Genomic DNA, 18,760 nt, shown 5'->3' with positions numbered 1-18,760 from the left:
ATGACTAAATAATTGTTTAATATAATATATAGATAATTTGTATTGCTGTAACTTCTAACACAAAGTATTAATTGGCTTGCAGTATTAGGATAGAACTTCATGTACTGTCTCAAATATAGTTTCTAATTAAGCAACTGCAATTTTGCCTCTAAACTCGGATTCTGTTTCAGTGTAAAATGATTACATTAATTGTCTCTCATGTTTTAATAGATGCAAAACCTGACTCTAAACTGTAGACATTTGGTTATCAGTCTTCCAAAATCAGTGTCATTGTACTGCAATAATTGATCTAGTAAAAGTATTCAGTCCTTTATGTGTGGATACGATAGCTGAATGTATGGATTGGTGGAATTTAACACAGAAGTAAATTAGGATATTACAAGAATCAACCTGACTTTAGAAAATACTTTATATGGTTGCAAACCATGTTTCAAGTATGCTGGTTATTGATTTCATACTAATTTGAATCTTTCTTCTGACCTTAATCTGAATTTCTCTTTCTTTATTTTGGAACGCATATTATATGGAATGAAAAATTGTGTACATATTTTAACAGAACTTTTTGACTGACAACACTGTGTTTTTCTATACTTTGTAACTGCCATCATTCACATCTAAGATGGAATACGAAAAATACACTTGTTGTCATAGAATGTTTCATTGCATTTAAGAGATAAGGGCATGCACTGCATGGGTATCTGATATTAGCTCCTGTTGATGTCCTTCTTATTTCTGTTATAATAAATACTAAAATATACCTTCTGTTCCAACAATGCTGGGAGGTCACTTTTTAAAAATTCAGACAAAATTATACAAATAGAATGTTTATAAGTGTCTAGCAAGTTATTCTAATAGCTAACTAGTATTCTTGATATAGTCTGTGTAAATAAGAAGTATTATTGCTGTTAGAAGATGAAAACTTAATTTATTATATTTCAACTTCACTCGCATTCAGTTTCAACATAGATTGTAATAATTATGTTAGTTGAAAATCATATACATTCATGTATTTCTTGCTTAACACTAAATCGTTAATAGGCTTTCTTGTCGTAAATTGATGGTGTAGTGATCCTGAATGAAGTACACCATGTCAAGATGATATGCTTCACTCAGTATGCAACAACTCAGTTGGAAATTTGTTGAGTTTGACGTATTTTAACCAATCATTCACAAGTCATTTAGGTAGTTAGACATTCATTTCTCCTCTCTTCCACCCATTCTCCATTTTGTCTTTACAGAAATGTCCCCTTCCCCAGCAGCTCACGTCCTTTCTCTGTTTGCTGATGGCCACGGAAGCATCCCGTGTAAGTGTGTTGCCAGTCTTGTAACGCTTCAAGCTAACACAAGTGGTGGAAAATTTCCTACCTGGCAGAAAAGTTTTAAACAGTTGCGATTTTATTTTCCTTTCAATCCATTAGAGCTGTAATGAAACTGATTAGAGAGAACAGTTAGTAACATCTGTCTGACACGTTCTTTGGACAAACTGATACAAGGCATGGTAAAAAGAATTAAGGCTAGAAAATGTAGTTTAGGAGTGAAAGGAAGTGATCAGTTCTGCCTGGTGCCTGGTATTTCCGCTTCAAAGTAGTCATCGCGGCACTGCCTGAATGCTTGTTGCATGTGAATTAGTGAAAATATATGCATTGCAATCAGGCATAATGAAATTAATCTGTTAGGTGTATTTCTTCCAACTAATTCTACACAGTGACTGAAAATAATCCTTAGTGGTTTCATTTATTTGTAAAATTAAATTTACTGGTGACCCTTTCCTGGGGTATTTAACCCCAGATAGAATTATCTACAAGTATTTTGACCTAACTGCCATACCAGGGACTTCCTTATAACTTTTTCATTACAGTATTTTATTCATACCTGGAAAGACATTCACTTGCAAGGTACTAGTTGAGATGATACATCACATCACATCACGTATCGTATCATGTCGTATCGTATCATGTATCACATCCAAGGACATATTTATAGGGGGTCCAAAATTTCCTCAGTCTTTTGCAAAATTTGATGTAGGCCTATTTTTGAATACCTTACATTGCAAGCCGAAATCACCAGCTGATCAACCTCTGCTAGAATTGACATCTGTAAAATCAAATGTTATATAAATCATCCAACATATAATAGACATTTACAACCTGAGAATATCAATTTGTTTTGTAGCCTCTCTTCAGTCAGCCTACCCATAAAGCTAATTAGTTCTCAGTTTTATAACTTTACATTACATTTGCCTATTGTACACTTTGTTGATTGTTGGCAGCCCGTACATATGGGAAGTTGATGGTTTTAATACATCATATTTCTCTCATATACAGCAATTTATGCGGTTATAAGGAAACCCCAACAACCAATAGCAGCACCAAAATGAGGCGTACTAGGCAAGATGTGGAGTGAGGTAGTTTTCCATTGCTTTCCTCACTGGGTCAGAAAGTACTATTGTAGCATGACTGACCCTATGAGCAGCACCTTTCATAACACTCAGATGCATTAGTCGTGCTCCGAATGTCATTACTCAGCACTACCCATACCCCAGCAGCTTCCATATTGTCACAGCCATAGATGTTGACTGGGACTTCGGTGGAAGCTACACTTTACCCTGGCCTGTGCCAAGAGATGGATGCAAAAGTACTGTATCCATCAAGAAATGACAGCAGGCATAATAATAATAATAATAATAATAATAATAATAATAATAATAATAATAATAATAATAATAATAATAATTCAGCCCTGTTCATTCAATCTTAATTTGTATATCCTCTCACATCCTCATAAATCTTCAAATGTTCAGAATTTGCAAAATTTAGGCAAAATATCAACTCTTGGCAAACAATGCTAGATCTCCCTGAGATACATTTCTAAATATGTGCCTTATCATATCATGTCATGGATAACTGTAAAAACAGGGAAGTTTTTTTGTGGAGAATTTAGGTCCTCACCTCCTTCATGGCACATCTCGTACTGAGTAAAATTCATCCTTTTTGTTTCCCTAGCAGTTTTGATCTGTTTGTTCATAAAATTGCAGTTAGGTCTCCAGTGAAATCTGGTGAAAGGAAAATAGGGCCCTTTTGAGGAGGACCATTCATCATTTAAGACTTGGGGTCTATGAAATCTATCGCAAAAAGCAGATTATCAGTACTCAACTTTGTTTAGACAGTGGGAGAGTAACAATAATTTCTGAATTACCAGAAAGGGGTCCTATGTAGGAAATAGTCCAAAGAATTTATCCTTTACTTAAATAACTAATCCACAATTTCAATATTGTTTTCTGGAATGTTCTTATCTTGTTGGAGGTGTGTTATCAAACTTATCTTAAGTGAGAAGTTAAGATCATTTCATTCAAAAGTATACCATATCTGAAGGACAGGATAATACTGTTTCATCAACAAAAAGTTATGCAAATTCACAATTGCATTCATTTCTGAATAAATATATTTTGTGAAGCAATAGCCTTTTCCATGGTAGCTCGGCAATATTCCAGATAAAATAACTGCTACGTAGGCTTACATACACTACTCATTTCATCACAAAGAACAGGGAATGATCTTGGTACTGCCGGTACCTTCAAATAGCATATGCAGTGGCCTCCACAGTATGCACTAGCCATGCGTCTTGGTAGGTGTGCATTTTACCAACTGACGAGGCGGATCAAATATAAATGGGAATTTGAATGTACCGCTGCTGTAAGTAATCATTCTGAAAAAGGGGTTTGCACGCGTGAACAACGCTGGAGAGCTGGGCTGCTTTACTACGCCATGAGTGAGCAAGAGCTGCACAAGTCTCTTGCGCAATGCATCATTATCAAATTTCTCGCAAAAGAAGGCTCCAAACCTTCCAAAATTTTGAGACAGCTTCACTCACAGTTTGGTGAAGAAACACTTTTGCAGACTCTAGTGTATGAGTAGGGTAAAACATTTGTGGCTTGGAGAGAAGCTGTGGAAAATGAACCTCATGAAAGGAGACCACGGACAAGCTTCGCTGCAGACAACATTGTTGCTATTCGTGACATTATTGGTGAAGATTGGTGAATACAAATTTCACAAATTGTTTTAGCCAAAGGAATAAGTTTTGGAAGTGTTCAAACCATCATCTGAGATTAACTCCACTTCAGAAAATTGTCTGCCAGGTGGGTTCCTGATCTCCTCAACCAGGAAGAAATAACTTTACCCCAGGAAGTTTGTCAGAGACTCCTGAGTCGCTATGAGGAGGAAGGAGAGGATTTCTTGCATCATATTGTGACTTGTGATGAAACTTGGGTGCATCATTACACCCCAGAGTCAAAGCAAGAAAGCATGGATTTGCGGCGAAAGACAAAGCAGGTCCAGTCAAGGCCAAAACACGCCCATCTTCTGAAAATGTGCTTGCACCTGTCTTCTGGAATTCTGCAGGCATTTTCCTGGTGGATTTTCTTCATGAACAAAGGACAATTAATGCAACCTGTTACTGTCATCTTTTGGATGAAGCAAAAGCTGTGTATCGCAACAGGTGACGCCAGCAACATTTTCCATGATGACGACAGAATTTTGATATTATGAAGAGGCATCTCTGAAAACTGTAAAAGTAGTTAGTGGAACCCAAAACCAATAACATTTTTACTATGAAGGCGGATCAAATATAAATGGGAATTTGAATGCACCGTTGCTGTTAGTAATAATTCTGGGACAGGGCTTTGCCAGAATGTTGGTGGGGTTTCTAGAGAAGGGGTTTGTGCACGCGAACGACTGTGGAGAGCTGGACTGCTTCAGTACACCATCAGTGAGCAAGAGGTGCACATGTCTGTTGTGCAATGCATCATTATAAAATTTCTCACAAAAGAGCACACCAAACCTTCCAAAATTTTTGGGAAGAAACACTTTTGCAGACTCGAGTGTATGAGTGGGCAAAAAAATGTGTGGCAGGAAGAGAAGCTGTGGAAAATGAACCTCATGAAAGGAGACCACGGACAAGCATCACTGCAGACAACATAGTTGTCATTTGTGACATTATTGGTGAAGATCGGCGAATACAAATTTCACAAATTGTTTTAGCCATAGGAATAAGTTACGGAAGTGTTCGAACCATCATCCGAGATGAACTCCATTTCAGAAAGTTATCTCCCAGGTGGGTTCCTCATCTCCTCAACCAGGAACCAAAACTTTACGCCAGGAAATTTGTCACAGACTACTGCGTTGCTACGAGGAGGAAGGAGAGGATTTCTTGTGTCGTATTGTGACTTGTGATGAAACTTGGGTGCATCATTACACCCCAGAGTCAATGCAAGGAAGCAAGGAAGCACGGAGTGGCGGCGAAGAGACGAAGCAGATCCAGTCAAGGCCAAAACACACCCATCTGCTGGAAAGGTGCTTGCAGCCATTTTCTGGGACTCCACAGGTGTTTTGCTGGTGGATTTTCTCCATGATCAAAAGATGAAGCAAAAGCTGAGTATAGCAACAAGCAACACCATCAACTGATCCGAAGCGTCATTCTTCTCCGTGACAATGCAAGGCCGCATACTGCTGCCTTAACGTGGTAAAAACTGGAGGAAATTCACTGGACACCTCTGGAACACCCTCTGTACAGTCCAGATTTATCGCCCTGTGACTACCATTTGTTTGGACCACTCAAACAAGCCCAAGGACGACAGCAGTTTGATGATGATGATGCAACTGTAGAAGAGTTTGTTCGCAACTGGCTCTGCACACGTCCCTCTTCTTTCTATCAGGACGGCATCAAAAACTTATCAATCCAATGGAGAAAATGTGTATCGAAGGCAGGACAGTATGTAGAAAAGTGATCTTTATATGTGTATTCTTTTTGCTTGATGCAATAAATTTTAAAAAATAATTCCCGTTTATATTTGATCTACTCTATGTTATGAAGATAGCTGTAAATTCAATAGTAAATTTTATTGATCCGTTTGGCGGCAGTTTAAGGAAATAGCATCAGACACACCATATCCTGCACTTAAAAAGAAGGTGTAATACTGTTCTTCGAAAGTACAGTCAGTACTTGTATTATCTGATTATATCACAAATAGACTTTAGATAAACATTGATTTATAACCAGTAAATGATCGGTTAATTGACATCTGGACACACATAAACCTATCTTCTACTTTGAAACTGATGAGACAGAGAGAAGGAATGTAATTCTTCCTCTGCTCTATTCTTCCATGTCCAAGGAACAAAGGTCAAGGTGGGATTCATTTCATCTCAATACAAAACCAGATCAACTTGCACTACTACTCTTGAAGTTCTCACTGATACAGGTGACCATAACCTTTTCTCACAGGTGTTCACATCTACAGACCATCTGTTCCATCCTCATGAACTGGGAATAGAGTGAAAATGATGGTCAGTGATTTGAGAAACTCTAGTCTACTGATACACCCAGGACGGTGCATTAGAAATGAGTCTCGGCAACAAGCAGTGCAGCTGCGGCCTATACGAGTGCTCAGTTCAGGCTCAGGCTCAGATGCAAGTGAACAGATTGTGTAACAGAGTGAATAGAGAGATTAAAAGTATAATGGTTCAGTAATAACGTATTACACAAAGATAGTCTGTTAACTCACTGGGCCCAAACCACAGAACCGTTCCATGGTTCATCTTGGTGGACCAAATGCCAGACCACTGAACTGTTCCACTGTCTCACTTTACTACATAATTCAACTTTTCCTCAAGAGCTAGCAGAGAGAGTTGCATTTTTGATTTGTGTAGGGACTCTTTCTGTCCAATATTATATAGTCTTTGCTAACAAATATCCATAGAGTGCTCGGTAATATTAGTTTGAAGTGGGCTATCTCTAGACTTTGAAATTTGCTTTAAAACAACATGGCTGCCTGCAAACGACTGAAAGTTACCCATATACAACCCTATTTAGAATGTAATGTTGATTAAGAATGTAATTTTATCAGCGAAATTAGTAATAGTGTGAGTAGTACTATTAACAGTTCTGATGAACAAAATGATGCAGAAATCGAAGAAAAAGTACAAGGAGATGACCTTGTTACAGTTCAGCAGGTGGACTGAGTGTGACTGTTTATGTGGATTTTCAAATGACCAGAGACAGGTATTTTGACTGTTTATGTAACCAGTTAAATGAAACAAAGGTTCATCGGAAAAAAGAAGTGTTCAATCAAACACTTCCTTTCCATGTTGTCACTATCCCTTTAAGGACTTAAAATAGTGCACATTCACCAGTTTTTATTATATTGCACTTTTCTGTTTTTCACTTTCACCTAATTCTAAGTGGTATTTGATTCCATATGTCATCACATGACCACCAAATTGTCATTTGATGAAAATGTACTAAATGACAATTAAACCTGTGGTAAGCATCTTGATAATTCGTTACTGGATGCATATTCCTGTTTTACTTTTGTGTCTTCATTTATTTTCCGGATCTGCTGTTTTGTTTGGATACCGAGATAACAGTGCACAGTTCAGTTGTTAATCTCGAGACTGGTATTACATGTTATTGAGTCTACTGCAATCAGGCTTGAGCATGTTTCCTTGTTTTCAATAACATCATTTCTCTTTCAGTGAGCATATTTTTTTAGCAAACTTATAATCACCTTACTCTTGCTTAGTAGGAACACATCTGCCATGATCTGACTTGGAAGATATGACTGTACAAGCAGTGTTTTTCATCAGAATTACAAGATTACTAGAATACTACACCCATCAGGGCATTCTAGGAGAGACGGTGAAAAACAGTGAATTTACAGAATGGTCTCATTGTATATTTGTTATGTTCTCACAACTATGTCCACACGTTGAGTGACTAATGATGTGACTTCTGAGAATGAGGAATGAGCCAAAAGATCCCACAGACTTTGTGTCTGATAGTTGGGCAAACATTACAAGTCTCTGCATGGAAGTGGAGATTCTTGCTTTGGACCTTACTATTCTTCATTCTGACATTTTTCCCAACGTATGGGGCTGGCACTTAATGAGGATATGGCCCGGTTTTATAAAGGGATGCTCTTCCTGACACTAACCTCCTATGGAAAGACGTATTCACTATTACGAGTTTGTGTGGTGGTTGGTAGTGCAGTATGTTGTGTAAAGATCAAGAGAAGTGTATCGAGACAAACACAAACACCCAGTCCCAGAGCCTGAGGAATTAATCATATGCAGCTAAAATCCCCATCCCAGCCAGGAATTGAACCCGTGACCCTTGGAACTGATGCTTACCGTTCAGCCAAAGAGCTGGACATTGGGCCTTACTATGCATGTTTAACATTTTTTTATATATTGCTTGGCTGCCAAAAGGAGGACCAAATATGTACTTTTTTTTTTTTTGCTAGTGGCTTTACATCTCACCAACACAGATAGGTCTTATGGCGACAATGGTATAGGAAAGGCCTAGGAGTTGGAAGGAATTGGCCGTGGCCTTAATTAAGGTACAGCCCCAGCATTTGCCTGGTGTAAAAATGGGAAACCACGGAAAACCATTTTCAGGGCAAGCTCAGATGCAAGCTCACAGCAGTGCACCCCTAACCACATGGCCAACTCGCCCGGTAAATATGTAAATACAATTTCACCAAGAGAAGTAGTGGAAAAGAACAAACAAGAGACAAATCAAGTCATACGTACAAAAAGTAGGAATACATCATAGGATAAGGTCAGAAGAGGGAGCAACACAAATATGAAAACACAAAAGTAGGAATACATCATAGGATAAGGTCAGAAGAGGGAGCAACACAAATATGAAAACACAAAAGTAGGAATACATCGTAGGATAAGGTCAGGATCAGAAGAGGGAGCAACACAAATATGAAGACACTAAAGTAGGAATACATCATAGGATAAGGTCAGCATCAGAAGAGGGACCAACACAAATATGAAAACACTAAAGTAGGAATACATCATAGGATAAGGTCAGCATCAGAAGAGGGACCAACACAAATATGAAAACACTAAAGTAGGAATACATCATAGGATAAGGTCAGCATCAGAAGAGGGAGCAACACAAAAGTATAAGATCTCCACGTCTTCATAAACTGCTGTCTTCAAATACACTCATGTTCATAAAAACCAGAACACTTTGAAAGACTAGAGATAGGAAGTTCATATTCACATGACATATGCAGTAGTATGTTCTGAAGAAATGATTAACATTTGAACCATGTTGGCCCTCAGGTTCAAGGTCCAAATCAATATCTTGGTGCACCACCACCGCCTGGTAAAATGTGCCTGCGGCTCTTGGTGTCACTATAAACTGAAGGTAATGGATCAGTGTGACTAGGGCAGATATGCAGGATGCCTCGCAGACATATGTGAGAGCCGTACCATCAAATTAGTGAGTTTGAAAGAGGGCACATTATTGGCATGAGAGAACGTGATGCATCCATCCGGGAAATTGCGGCTCATGTGGGACGAAGTGTATCGGCAGTGCAACAGGTATGTACAGAATGGTTCACAGAAGTCCGTAGAATACGACAAGATGGGTCTGGTCGCACCACCCAGACCACCCCCTCAGAAAATCAACACCACATCCGAATGGCATTGCAGGACAGATCTGCATCCTCCTCAGCTCTGGTGTAACAGTGGAACAGTGTAAGATATCATACACTATCAGGAGTGACAGTGCATTGCCGTTTATTATGGTCTGGGTTACTGGAGCTTCATCCAATTCTCCGCCTACCTTTGATTAATGTGCATAAACATGCTAGACTGCAATGGTGTATGGAACGACATCACTGGGGACATGAATGGCAGCAGATAGTGTTTTCAGATGAATCCAGGTTCTGTTTGTTTGAAAATGATGACCGCATTTTGATTCACCGCAGACTGGGGTAGAGGTATCCCATTGACTGCATTCGCACAAGACGTATAACGCCAACTCAAGGCCTTATGGTGTGGGGTGCTATTGGGTACAACCAAAAATCACAGTTGGTGCGTGTCTAGGGCAATGTGACCAGTTTGACCCACGTGAATGACATCCTGCGACCTGTAGCCATACCCTTTCCGTGCAACACCCCAGAAATCATACTTCAGCACGACAATGCACAACCACATCTTGCTGCACAAACACATGCCTTCTTGTTGTCACAGGATGTCAGACTGTTGCCCTGGCCCGCCCTATCACCGGACTTGTCGCCAATCGAAAATATGTGGGTTATGGTGCAACAACGGGTGCAGCGCTGTGACCCAATGCCAACCACCAAAGATGAATTGTGGAACCAGGAGAATGCAGCATGGTTGGCTATATCCTAGGATGCCATTCGTGCATTATACGCGTCGATGCCATCACTCATGGAACAAGTTATCAGTGCCCATGGAGGACCCAGTGCCTACTAGGCAACAGGACACATGCTGCACCTAGGTGACTGAAATGCTAATCGTTTCAGAAGAACATACTAATGAACATGTCCTGTGAATATGAACTTCCTATCCCTAGTCTTTCAAGGTGTTCTGTTTTTTATGAACATGAATGTAGATAGGCTTCTTCCTCACAAACCCCAATTTTTCTTCATCCATTCCTTCTCAGCCCCTGATGAAGAGTCAAAAGGATTAAGATGAATACAGGTGGTAAAGGACAAGTAACATTGGGAAAAAACAGAAGGCAACTTGAAAACTTTTCAGTCTCATTATAATAACATACCTGTAAAAACACGCACAGTGTTTTGTTCTTGAAGGAATATCATCAGATTCTATCTAATTACACTATTACTTTTTTAAATATGTAATCTGATGAAAACCAATTAGAAACATTTATGTTTAGTTTCTATTTATACCCTTTAAGAATTGAAAGTTAGGTCTTAATGAAGTGCTCCTTGCTAGCTCTAAAGTTGCATTATAGCTGAGTCAACACTGACTTAACAAACACAGAAGGAGAAGAGAAACCCAGTAGGTCAATATAGACAATTGAAAGGAACAAAGAGGTGACAAACTTAAGTCATAATATACAGAAAGGTAGGAGCATGAAGTGGAACATAATGACAGAGGGAGCAATTGAAATGGAGACGAGGCAAACATGACAAGAAGTTATATTAGTGATGAGAGAGACTATCCTCTTGAAGATATGGTGTTTGTCTTATCAACTTTTCTACTGCTCTCTCCTTTTTCTGCCAATATGTCATTGTGTTTATCCTATTAACTGTTTCACTGGGCAAGTTGGCCATGCAGGTAGAAGCACGCGGCTGTGAGCTTGCATCCGGGAGATAGTGGGTTCGAATCCCACTGTTGGCAGCCCTGAAGATGGTTTTCCATGGTTTCCCATTTTCACACCAGGCAAATGCTGGGGCTGTACCTTAATTAAGGCCACAGCCGCTTCCTTCCAACTCTTACGCCTTTCCTATCCCATCATCGCCATAAGACCTATCTGTGTCGGTGTGACGTAAAGCAACTAGCAAAAAAATATTCAAGCAATAAAAAAAGAAATGACAAATACTGTAAGCAATGTTGTACTGAATACTGTACGCTTGTTGCCTTGTGGCTGCTAATGCTATAGCGTTGACTGTACAGTATTCTGTATTACATGTCTAGGGCTGCCTGGCCGAGGCGGTAAAGGCATGCTCGGTTCGCCCGGAAGGACGTGGGTTCGAATCCCGAATCCCCGTCAGGAAGTCGTGAAATTTAAGAAACGAGAGTTCCACTTCCGGAGGTGCATATGGCCCTGAGGTTCACTCAGCCTACGCCAAAAATGAGTACCAGGTTAATTCCTGAGGGCAAAGGCGGCCGGGCGTAGAGCTAACCACTCTACCCCATTAATTGCCGAGGTTACGGATAGTGAAAGCCTTTACCTTCCACCTCTCCAAGGGCCTTCATGTCCTGTATGGAGATGACTTTGCTTTGCTTTCTATATAACGTTTTACAAAGGAAAAATTAAATGTGTCCTCCTAATTCAATATCTTCTAATTGCTATAACATTCTCATTTTGATTAAAGATTTTAAGACCAGGATGAGTTACTCAAGTAGAAGAGTGCCGACTTTCCAAACCCAAGTTTTTATATTTAGTTCCAGCTCAATGTGGCAGTATTTAAAAGTGCTCAAATATGCCAGCCTCATGTTCGTGGAGTTTCCTGCATTCTTACGAGACAAAATTTCCTGTACCGGTACCTCAGTTTCTCCAAAAACCATAAAAGTAGTTAGCAGGATATAAAACCATTATTATTATTATTTTTATTATTATTATTATTATTATTATTATTATTATTATTATTATTATTATTATTATTCCAGTTAGAGCATGGACTTACATGTAGTTCATTTGTACTTAAGTAACCAATCTGATACTTTTTGGTGCCTGTTTGCCTGCGTAGTGTTGGTATTGTTAGATTCTATCAATCTTCAGCCAAGTCATAATCAAGAATGAATCTGGTAATGAACTTGGTCCCTGATATGATTAATGTATTACTTTCAACAACGTAATTGTTGTTTGACCATGACAAAAATTAAAACATTAGAGGATGAGGAGAGATTCATTGATATAAATGAGACTTGCATTGTTGATTTCTGCTCGCATACTATCACCTCTGTCCAGAAAAGCTGGCAGAAGATGGTAGACCTGTTTGATCAGTTCATGGTTATTCCTTTTAATACATATATTTTGGTGAATATAATACTTTTCATGTCTGGTCTCAAAATTTCTAGTACTCTGTATTACAGTATGTAAGGCATAAAGTACAGATTAGTTTTAGAATGAATATCTATAGAATTATCAGTAAAATAATGTAAGAACTAATCCTGTATGACAGGTATTATGCATTTGACATTTAATATTTTATAAGAGTTTTCTTGAGATTAGACTAGAACTGTGAAAAAGATGAATAATAATTTAGGGCTCCCAAGATGAAAAGTGACTTACTTATGAAGCAATAACAAAAGAAATATATATTCCTACTAGTTTTCATTTCACACAAACTGTTGTAGGATGTGATCATAACCAGCTTCAAAACACTACTCATCACACTGTGGCAGCAAGTCAGTGTGATACCAGTACTACACTTTTTCCTATGGAATTTCATTTCATTCGATCAACTTTCAAAGTAAAGCTAGTAAACTCTCTCCACAGTTCATAATTACAATTATAACAGTCCAAAAGATATTGCTTTATGTACACAGTCAAATCACATTATTATGACCACCTGCTAGTATCCAGAGTAACCAGCTAGACGTGCTGGCAGTGACTCTGTCAGGTGGTGATAGGTCTCCACAGCTATCTGGATCCATGCTCCCTGCAGTGTATTCTACAACTGTCAAAGGGTGCCTGGAGATTGTCCCACAGTTGTTCAGTCGGATCAATATCGGGGCTATTTGCTGGCCAGGGAAGAACTTTAAAGTCTAGATCGTGCTCTTCCAGCTATGTGCGGACACTTCTAGCCATGTGACAAGGTGCATGATCATAGTGGAAAATCCCTCTCCTGAGGAAAGACAGTCATCATGTACGGATGAATGTGATCACCGAGGTTGGATTTATAATCAAATCGATCAAGATGGGACCTAGAGAATACCAGTAGAACATTTCTGAGTCCACAATATTGCCCCCACTGCCTTGTGCCATGGTTCCAGCATGTTGATTCTCCAATGTTTCTTGCCAGACATGGAGATGTCTGTTCGTTCTATGCAGCTGAAAATGTGACTCGTCGCAGGAAGTTACCGATCACCAATTAGCAGTAATACAGTCTCCATACTGTCAAGCAAATTCCAGCCATTTTCATCAATGCACCTTTGTTAGCACCCTCCGTCTACTGTGGAGCCTCCTTCATAGAAGGGTTCACTGAACTGTTATGATGGGAACGCGTCTAAATGCCTGCTGGTTCACTTGGATTGTAAGCTATTTCATTGTAGCCTGTCGGTTGGCATTCACACACTGTCATAGTCGACGTTCACCTCAGAAATCGATGGCACGTGGAGCTCCGCAATTTCCACGATGGGAATAACTCCCAGTGGTGCCATTTGTCCACTCACGATACACCTTTACCACAGAGCCGCATGAACAGTTTACAAACATTGCTGTTTTCAAAATGCCGACCCCTCTTGGCCCAAGTCAATGAAAGCAGGTTGTGCAATGTATACAGCCTGCCTGTCAGTTGCATTATACACCCACCTCACTAGCCCACGTCACAGGTCATACATAATGGACTACGCATAGATGGCACTTCTAGCAAGTAAGTTAATCATAATAATATGATCCGACTATGTACATAGAACAATATCTTTTGGACTGTTGTAACTATAATAATGAATTGTAGAGAGAGTTTTCTAACTTGACTTTGAAAGTTGATCAAATGAAACTAAATTTCATAGGAAACAATCTAGTATTGGTATCACACTGATTTAATGCCACAGTATCCTGAATAATGTTTTGAAGCTTAGTATGATCACATCCTGCAAGAATATGAGTGAAATGTAAACTAAGAATCATAAGTAAGTCACTTCCAGTTTCTCACACCTCCATTATGTAGCACAACCTGTTTTCCGGTCATTGACTGGGTCAGGGATGGAATGAATGAAGCCCCCATCTTGCAGCGAGGATAGGAATTGTGCCGGCTGCCAAGGCCTGTCGTACTCCTCTGGGGCAATGATTAATGACTGATAGATGAAATGAAATGATAATGGAGAGTGTTGCTGGAATGAAAGATGACAGGGAAAACTGGAGTACTTGGAGAAAAACCTGTCCGGTCCCTGCTTTATCGAGCACAAATCTCACATGGAGTGACCAGGATTTGAACCACGGAATCCAGTGGTGAGAGGCCGACATGCTGGCGCCTGAGCCACGAAGGCCTTTTAGCCGATTAACATTCCTTTTTATTGTTCTTTCTGAATCTAGGATGATCTGGTAATGATGTTTTCTAAGCTGCTTCTGCACTATTCCAAATTGTCAAATGCTCTTGTTTTCAGTGAAGACTTGGGCTTGGATTCTCTCTCCCACTTGAAAAGAACATTCTGGTTTAGCTGTAACCTGTGAGGGTTGGGGTTGATATGGAAAAATGCCATTTAAGCAAATTCTTAGTCTTCTATGCAAGTTCACCTCGACTGGTGACTGGCTATAAGTAAGTGTTGTTGTGCGATATTGGAACAGGATGTTCTGTACCTTATCCTGGACTTTTGCACGGTCATTTGAAATAGTCTTTAATCTGTGTTTTAGGGTCCATACATTGCATTCCATAAGGCCGTTTGTAGCCAGGTATCCCAGTGCAATGAATTTTTTTTTTAAACATTTCATTGACTGCGCAATAGTTATGAAATTCTGTGCTCTGGAAAATTGAGGTATTCTCCAATACAGTGACTTTGGATATCCGTGTGCTGAGAAAAATGATTTTCAAAAGAGAAATTGTTGGACAATTGGTAGTTCTGTCCTTGATAATCTTGATTTTAGCCCATTAATACTTTGCATCTACATACACCAGGAAGAGGAAACTTTCGTATGAATTGGTACAGTTAATGTGAATTGTTTCCCAGTTACCTTCTGGATGGACAGGAACTTTGGAGGAAGGATTTGACCTGGTTAGGGCAGAGCTTTCACATCCCTTTACTAATCTTTCAATGTCATTGGTCAGTGTTACGCCAATATACAGTACGTAACAGTATGGAAGCTGTTTCACTCTGGTTATTCCCAGATGCATTTCATTAAGTTCAGTCAGTATTCTAGAATGCAAACATTGTGAAATCAAAACAGTATGCCATCAAGTAATGTATATTCAGAGTTCAGAATGGTTACTAAAATTATGAAGAATATTGCTGAGTTCTTGATCCTTCTCATTTTCTTGTTTGATTGTTACAGATGTTATTTTGTCACTTAGAATATGTAAAACTGCACGAGCACATATCTCATTTGCTTCCCACCGAGCTCGATAGCTGCAGTCGCTTAAGTGCGGCCAGTATCCAGTAATCGGGAGATAGTGGGTTCGAACCCCACTGTCGGCAGCCCTGAAGATGGTTTTCCGTGGTTTCCCATTTTCACACCAGGCAAATGCTAGGGCTGTACCTTAGTTAAGGCCATGGCCGCTTCCTTCCAATTCCTAGGCTTTTCCTATCCCACCGTCGCCATAAGACGTATCTGTGTCGGTGCGACGTAAAGCAAAATAGTAGGTTTTTCAATTGAAGCTCGGGAAAAACAATCCACATTTTGATTTGATTTTCCCTTTATGAACTGCACGATGTAATCAATGAAAGGAGAGAAGGGTAAAGGAGCAGGTGGGCGGATGTCATCTGTGGAAGTGCCTTATGATTGGTGAAATATCCTTGACAATGACTTGTTACCCACGATTAAGAGGAAATACTTGCCAAACAAGTAGGTCTAGAAATGGGTCACCACAAACATGATGGCAAATGCCTCTCAGTTTCTTTCAGAGACAGCGAGTGCCCATGTTGCATAGGATATGGGCCTTCCGACTCCTTCAGTGGTATGGCTCAGAACAGTGGCTATTTCTGTTAGGCTTGCATCGGTTGTCAAAACAAATGGCACAAGTACTCGCTCACTGCAAAGTTCAGCCTTACATTTCAGAAATGCTGACTCACAGTTTGTTGTTCACCCTTCCTTACCAAGCACTGAAGAGGAGAGGGAATAGTTCTGGAACAGTTGCACTACCACTTTGAAACTTCCCGACAGCACCTCGCTTCGCAAGAGTCACCGCGGATGGAACAGATGTTTATTGTCGGGCCTTGGGGTGCATGCACAGCGGCCGTGCTTACCCCTTGCACCTCTTACCCTGCATCCAAGTGACTTCTCGACAGATGATCATAGTAGAACTGCAAGCATCTGGTGTGCTGCGTGAGGCTGCCATCGAGTTGAGATGCGAACTTTTACAATATGTCCCTCTTTTCTGCAAGATTCACATTTAAGTTTGGTGCTATTTGTGCAACAGTTATAAATGTTATGGTTATTCCCCCTGCATCTAATGCAAATGTTTTCAAGGTCATGAGCTTTTGAGGTCATCGTCAGGAATGACAATTCCAGTACGCTGGGATGATAATTGGACACTGGATCGAGAATCGGATCGATCTTTGGAACGATGCCTTGAGGAGCTGGAGATCTTATTAGTGTCAAATGCATTAAAATTTGAATGGCTCAAAGTGGAATGCTGGGCTAGTTCTTTACTTTCAGTGTTTGATGCTTCAAGGGCAGTTGCTTTTATTAAAATATCTCATGAATAAACTGGGCTCTGAAAGAGTTTCTGGTTTCTAACGGCCAAAAATACTGCTAGTTGTTATATATTGACCTAAAAGATACACATATAAGCTCAGCAATCTTACCTGATATGCGAAGCCCTTCTTATTATAATAATTTTCAGAATTGTTATTAACATAGATATTTTATTTTCTCACTTGCCACAAACTGCTGTGATTTTCAGGATTCATAACCACATTGAAAACAGCATATGCACATGTTAGAAAAAAAGACGATTAGGTTGTTTATTTACAATAGTTGATTTACAATAGAAACATGTTCTCATGTTCTGAACTAATGAGGGTCACTGCAAATAGACAGGGCAGAGATGACTTGGTATTATATAACTTGTTGGATGATAAACTGTTTTAGCAATATAAGGTAGTATTTTACAGCATGTTATTGAATTCTTGTCTAACATCCCTCCGCAAAGAATGTTTCTGAGTATTATAACATAATACTTTCTATAGTTTATTTTTGTTTGCCTTTATTTTTCTGCATGCATATATAACATGTGCGATAGAAACTGTTTTATTACATTCACATTTCATGGAGAATTCACATCCTACAAGGTTATGCGGGACCGCAGCAATGTATTCAGTAATTGACTCGTGTGCTTTTTATAAATGTTTTAAAAAATTATGTTTGGAAACAACCTCACTTTTCTTGTGAATGACCTTTGTACTAAATTGTTTTTGACTGGTTTCTCAAGACTAAGAAATGCTGCTAGATTGTTATAATATGTTGAAAATTTTGACTGGTTTCTCATGGCCAAAAATACTGCTAGTTGTTATATATTGACCTAAGAGATACACATATAAGCTCAGCAATCTTACCTGATATGTGAAGCCCTTCATATTATAATAATTTTCAGAATGCTCTGAGTAACACAAGAACTTCTCTCAGCGAGGATGAACATTTTCAAAAGAAGCGATACTGGAGAACTTCACAAAAACTTAACTCCAAGCCGGGTTATTAAATTCTGCTGCTGATCATCCGAAGCAGCCTAAGTTGCTTGAATTGGTCTGCATTTGTGTCAAAGTATATTTGCTTAAAATGCTGGATAAATGTGCTTTGCGGTTACTTTTGCTGATAAGCAGGTTTGAAGGAATAACGTTGAACAATTGAAATGGTCAAGCAACAATTTCCAATTGTTATTAACATAGATATTTTATTTTCTCACTTGCCACAAACTGCTGTGATTTTCAGGATTCATAACCACATTGAAAACAGCATGTGCACATGTTAGAAAAAAAAGACGATTAGGTTGTTTATTTACAATAGAAAACAGAATAACATAGTAACCATGGCATAATATGTACACAGAGAGTAGAGTCACAGAATAAAACAAGACTGTCTCAATCCTAGATGACATTAGCTCCACTTACGAAGATGTTCTGAACTAATGAGGGTCACTGCAAATAGACAGGGCAGAGATGACTTGGTATTATATAACTTTCTGGATGATAAACTGTTTTAGCAATATAAGGTAGTATTTTACAGCATGTTATTGAATTATTCTTGTCTAACATTCCTCCGCAAAGAATGTTTCTGAGTATTATAACATAATATTTTCTATAGTTTATTTTTGTTTGCCTTAATTTTTCTGCATGCATATCTTATGTAGCTATGCATCCTGTTGGATGAAAGATTA

At 39.1% G+C, this 18,760-nt stretch overlaps 1 protein-coding gene across 5 annotated transcripts in view; it reads left to right on the top strand.

Moving 5' to 3' along the window:
• The window catches only part of NfI (Nuclear factor I), a 602,168-nt gene that overhangs the window by 510,113 nt on the left and 73,295 nt on the right, over positions 1 to 18,760 (top strand). For 3 of the 5 annotated variants that reach the window (XM_067141127.2, XM_067141124.2, XM_067141122.2), the window contains one exon: positions 1,239 to 1,304. The exons of the other annotated variants lie outside the window; for them this stretch is intronic. In XM_067141127.2, coding sequence (XP_066997228.1) covers positions 1,239 to 1,304 — 66 coding nt within the window. The remainder of the gene's footprint in view (positions 1 to 1,238; positions 1,305 to 18,760) is intronic. 5 annotated transcript variants of the gene reach the window in all.

Source organism: Anabrus simplex, chromosome 2 (genome assembly GCF_040414725.1).
Source record: "Anabrus simplex isolate iqAnaSimp1 chromosome 2, ASM4041472v1, whole genome shotgun sequence".
In the NCBI taxonomy this organism is placed as follows: Eukaryota; Metazoa; Arthropoda; class Insecta; order Orthoptera; family Tettigoniidae; genus Anabrus; species Anabrus simplex.
This window is presented reverse-complemented; position numbering and strand designations above follow the sequence as displayed.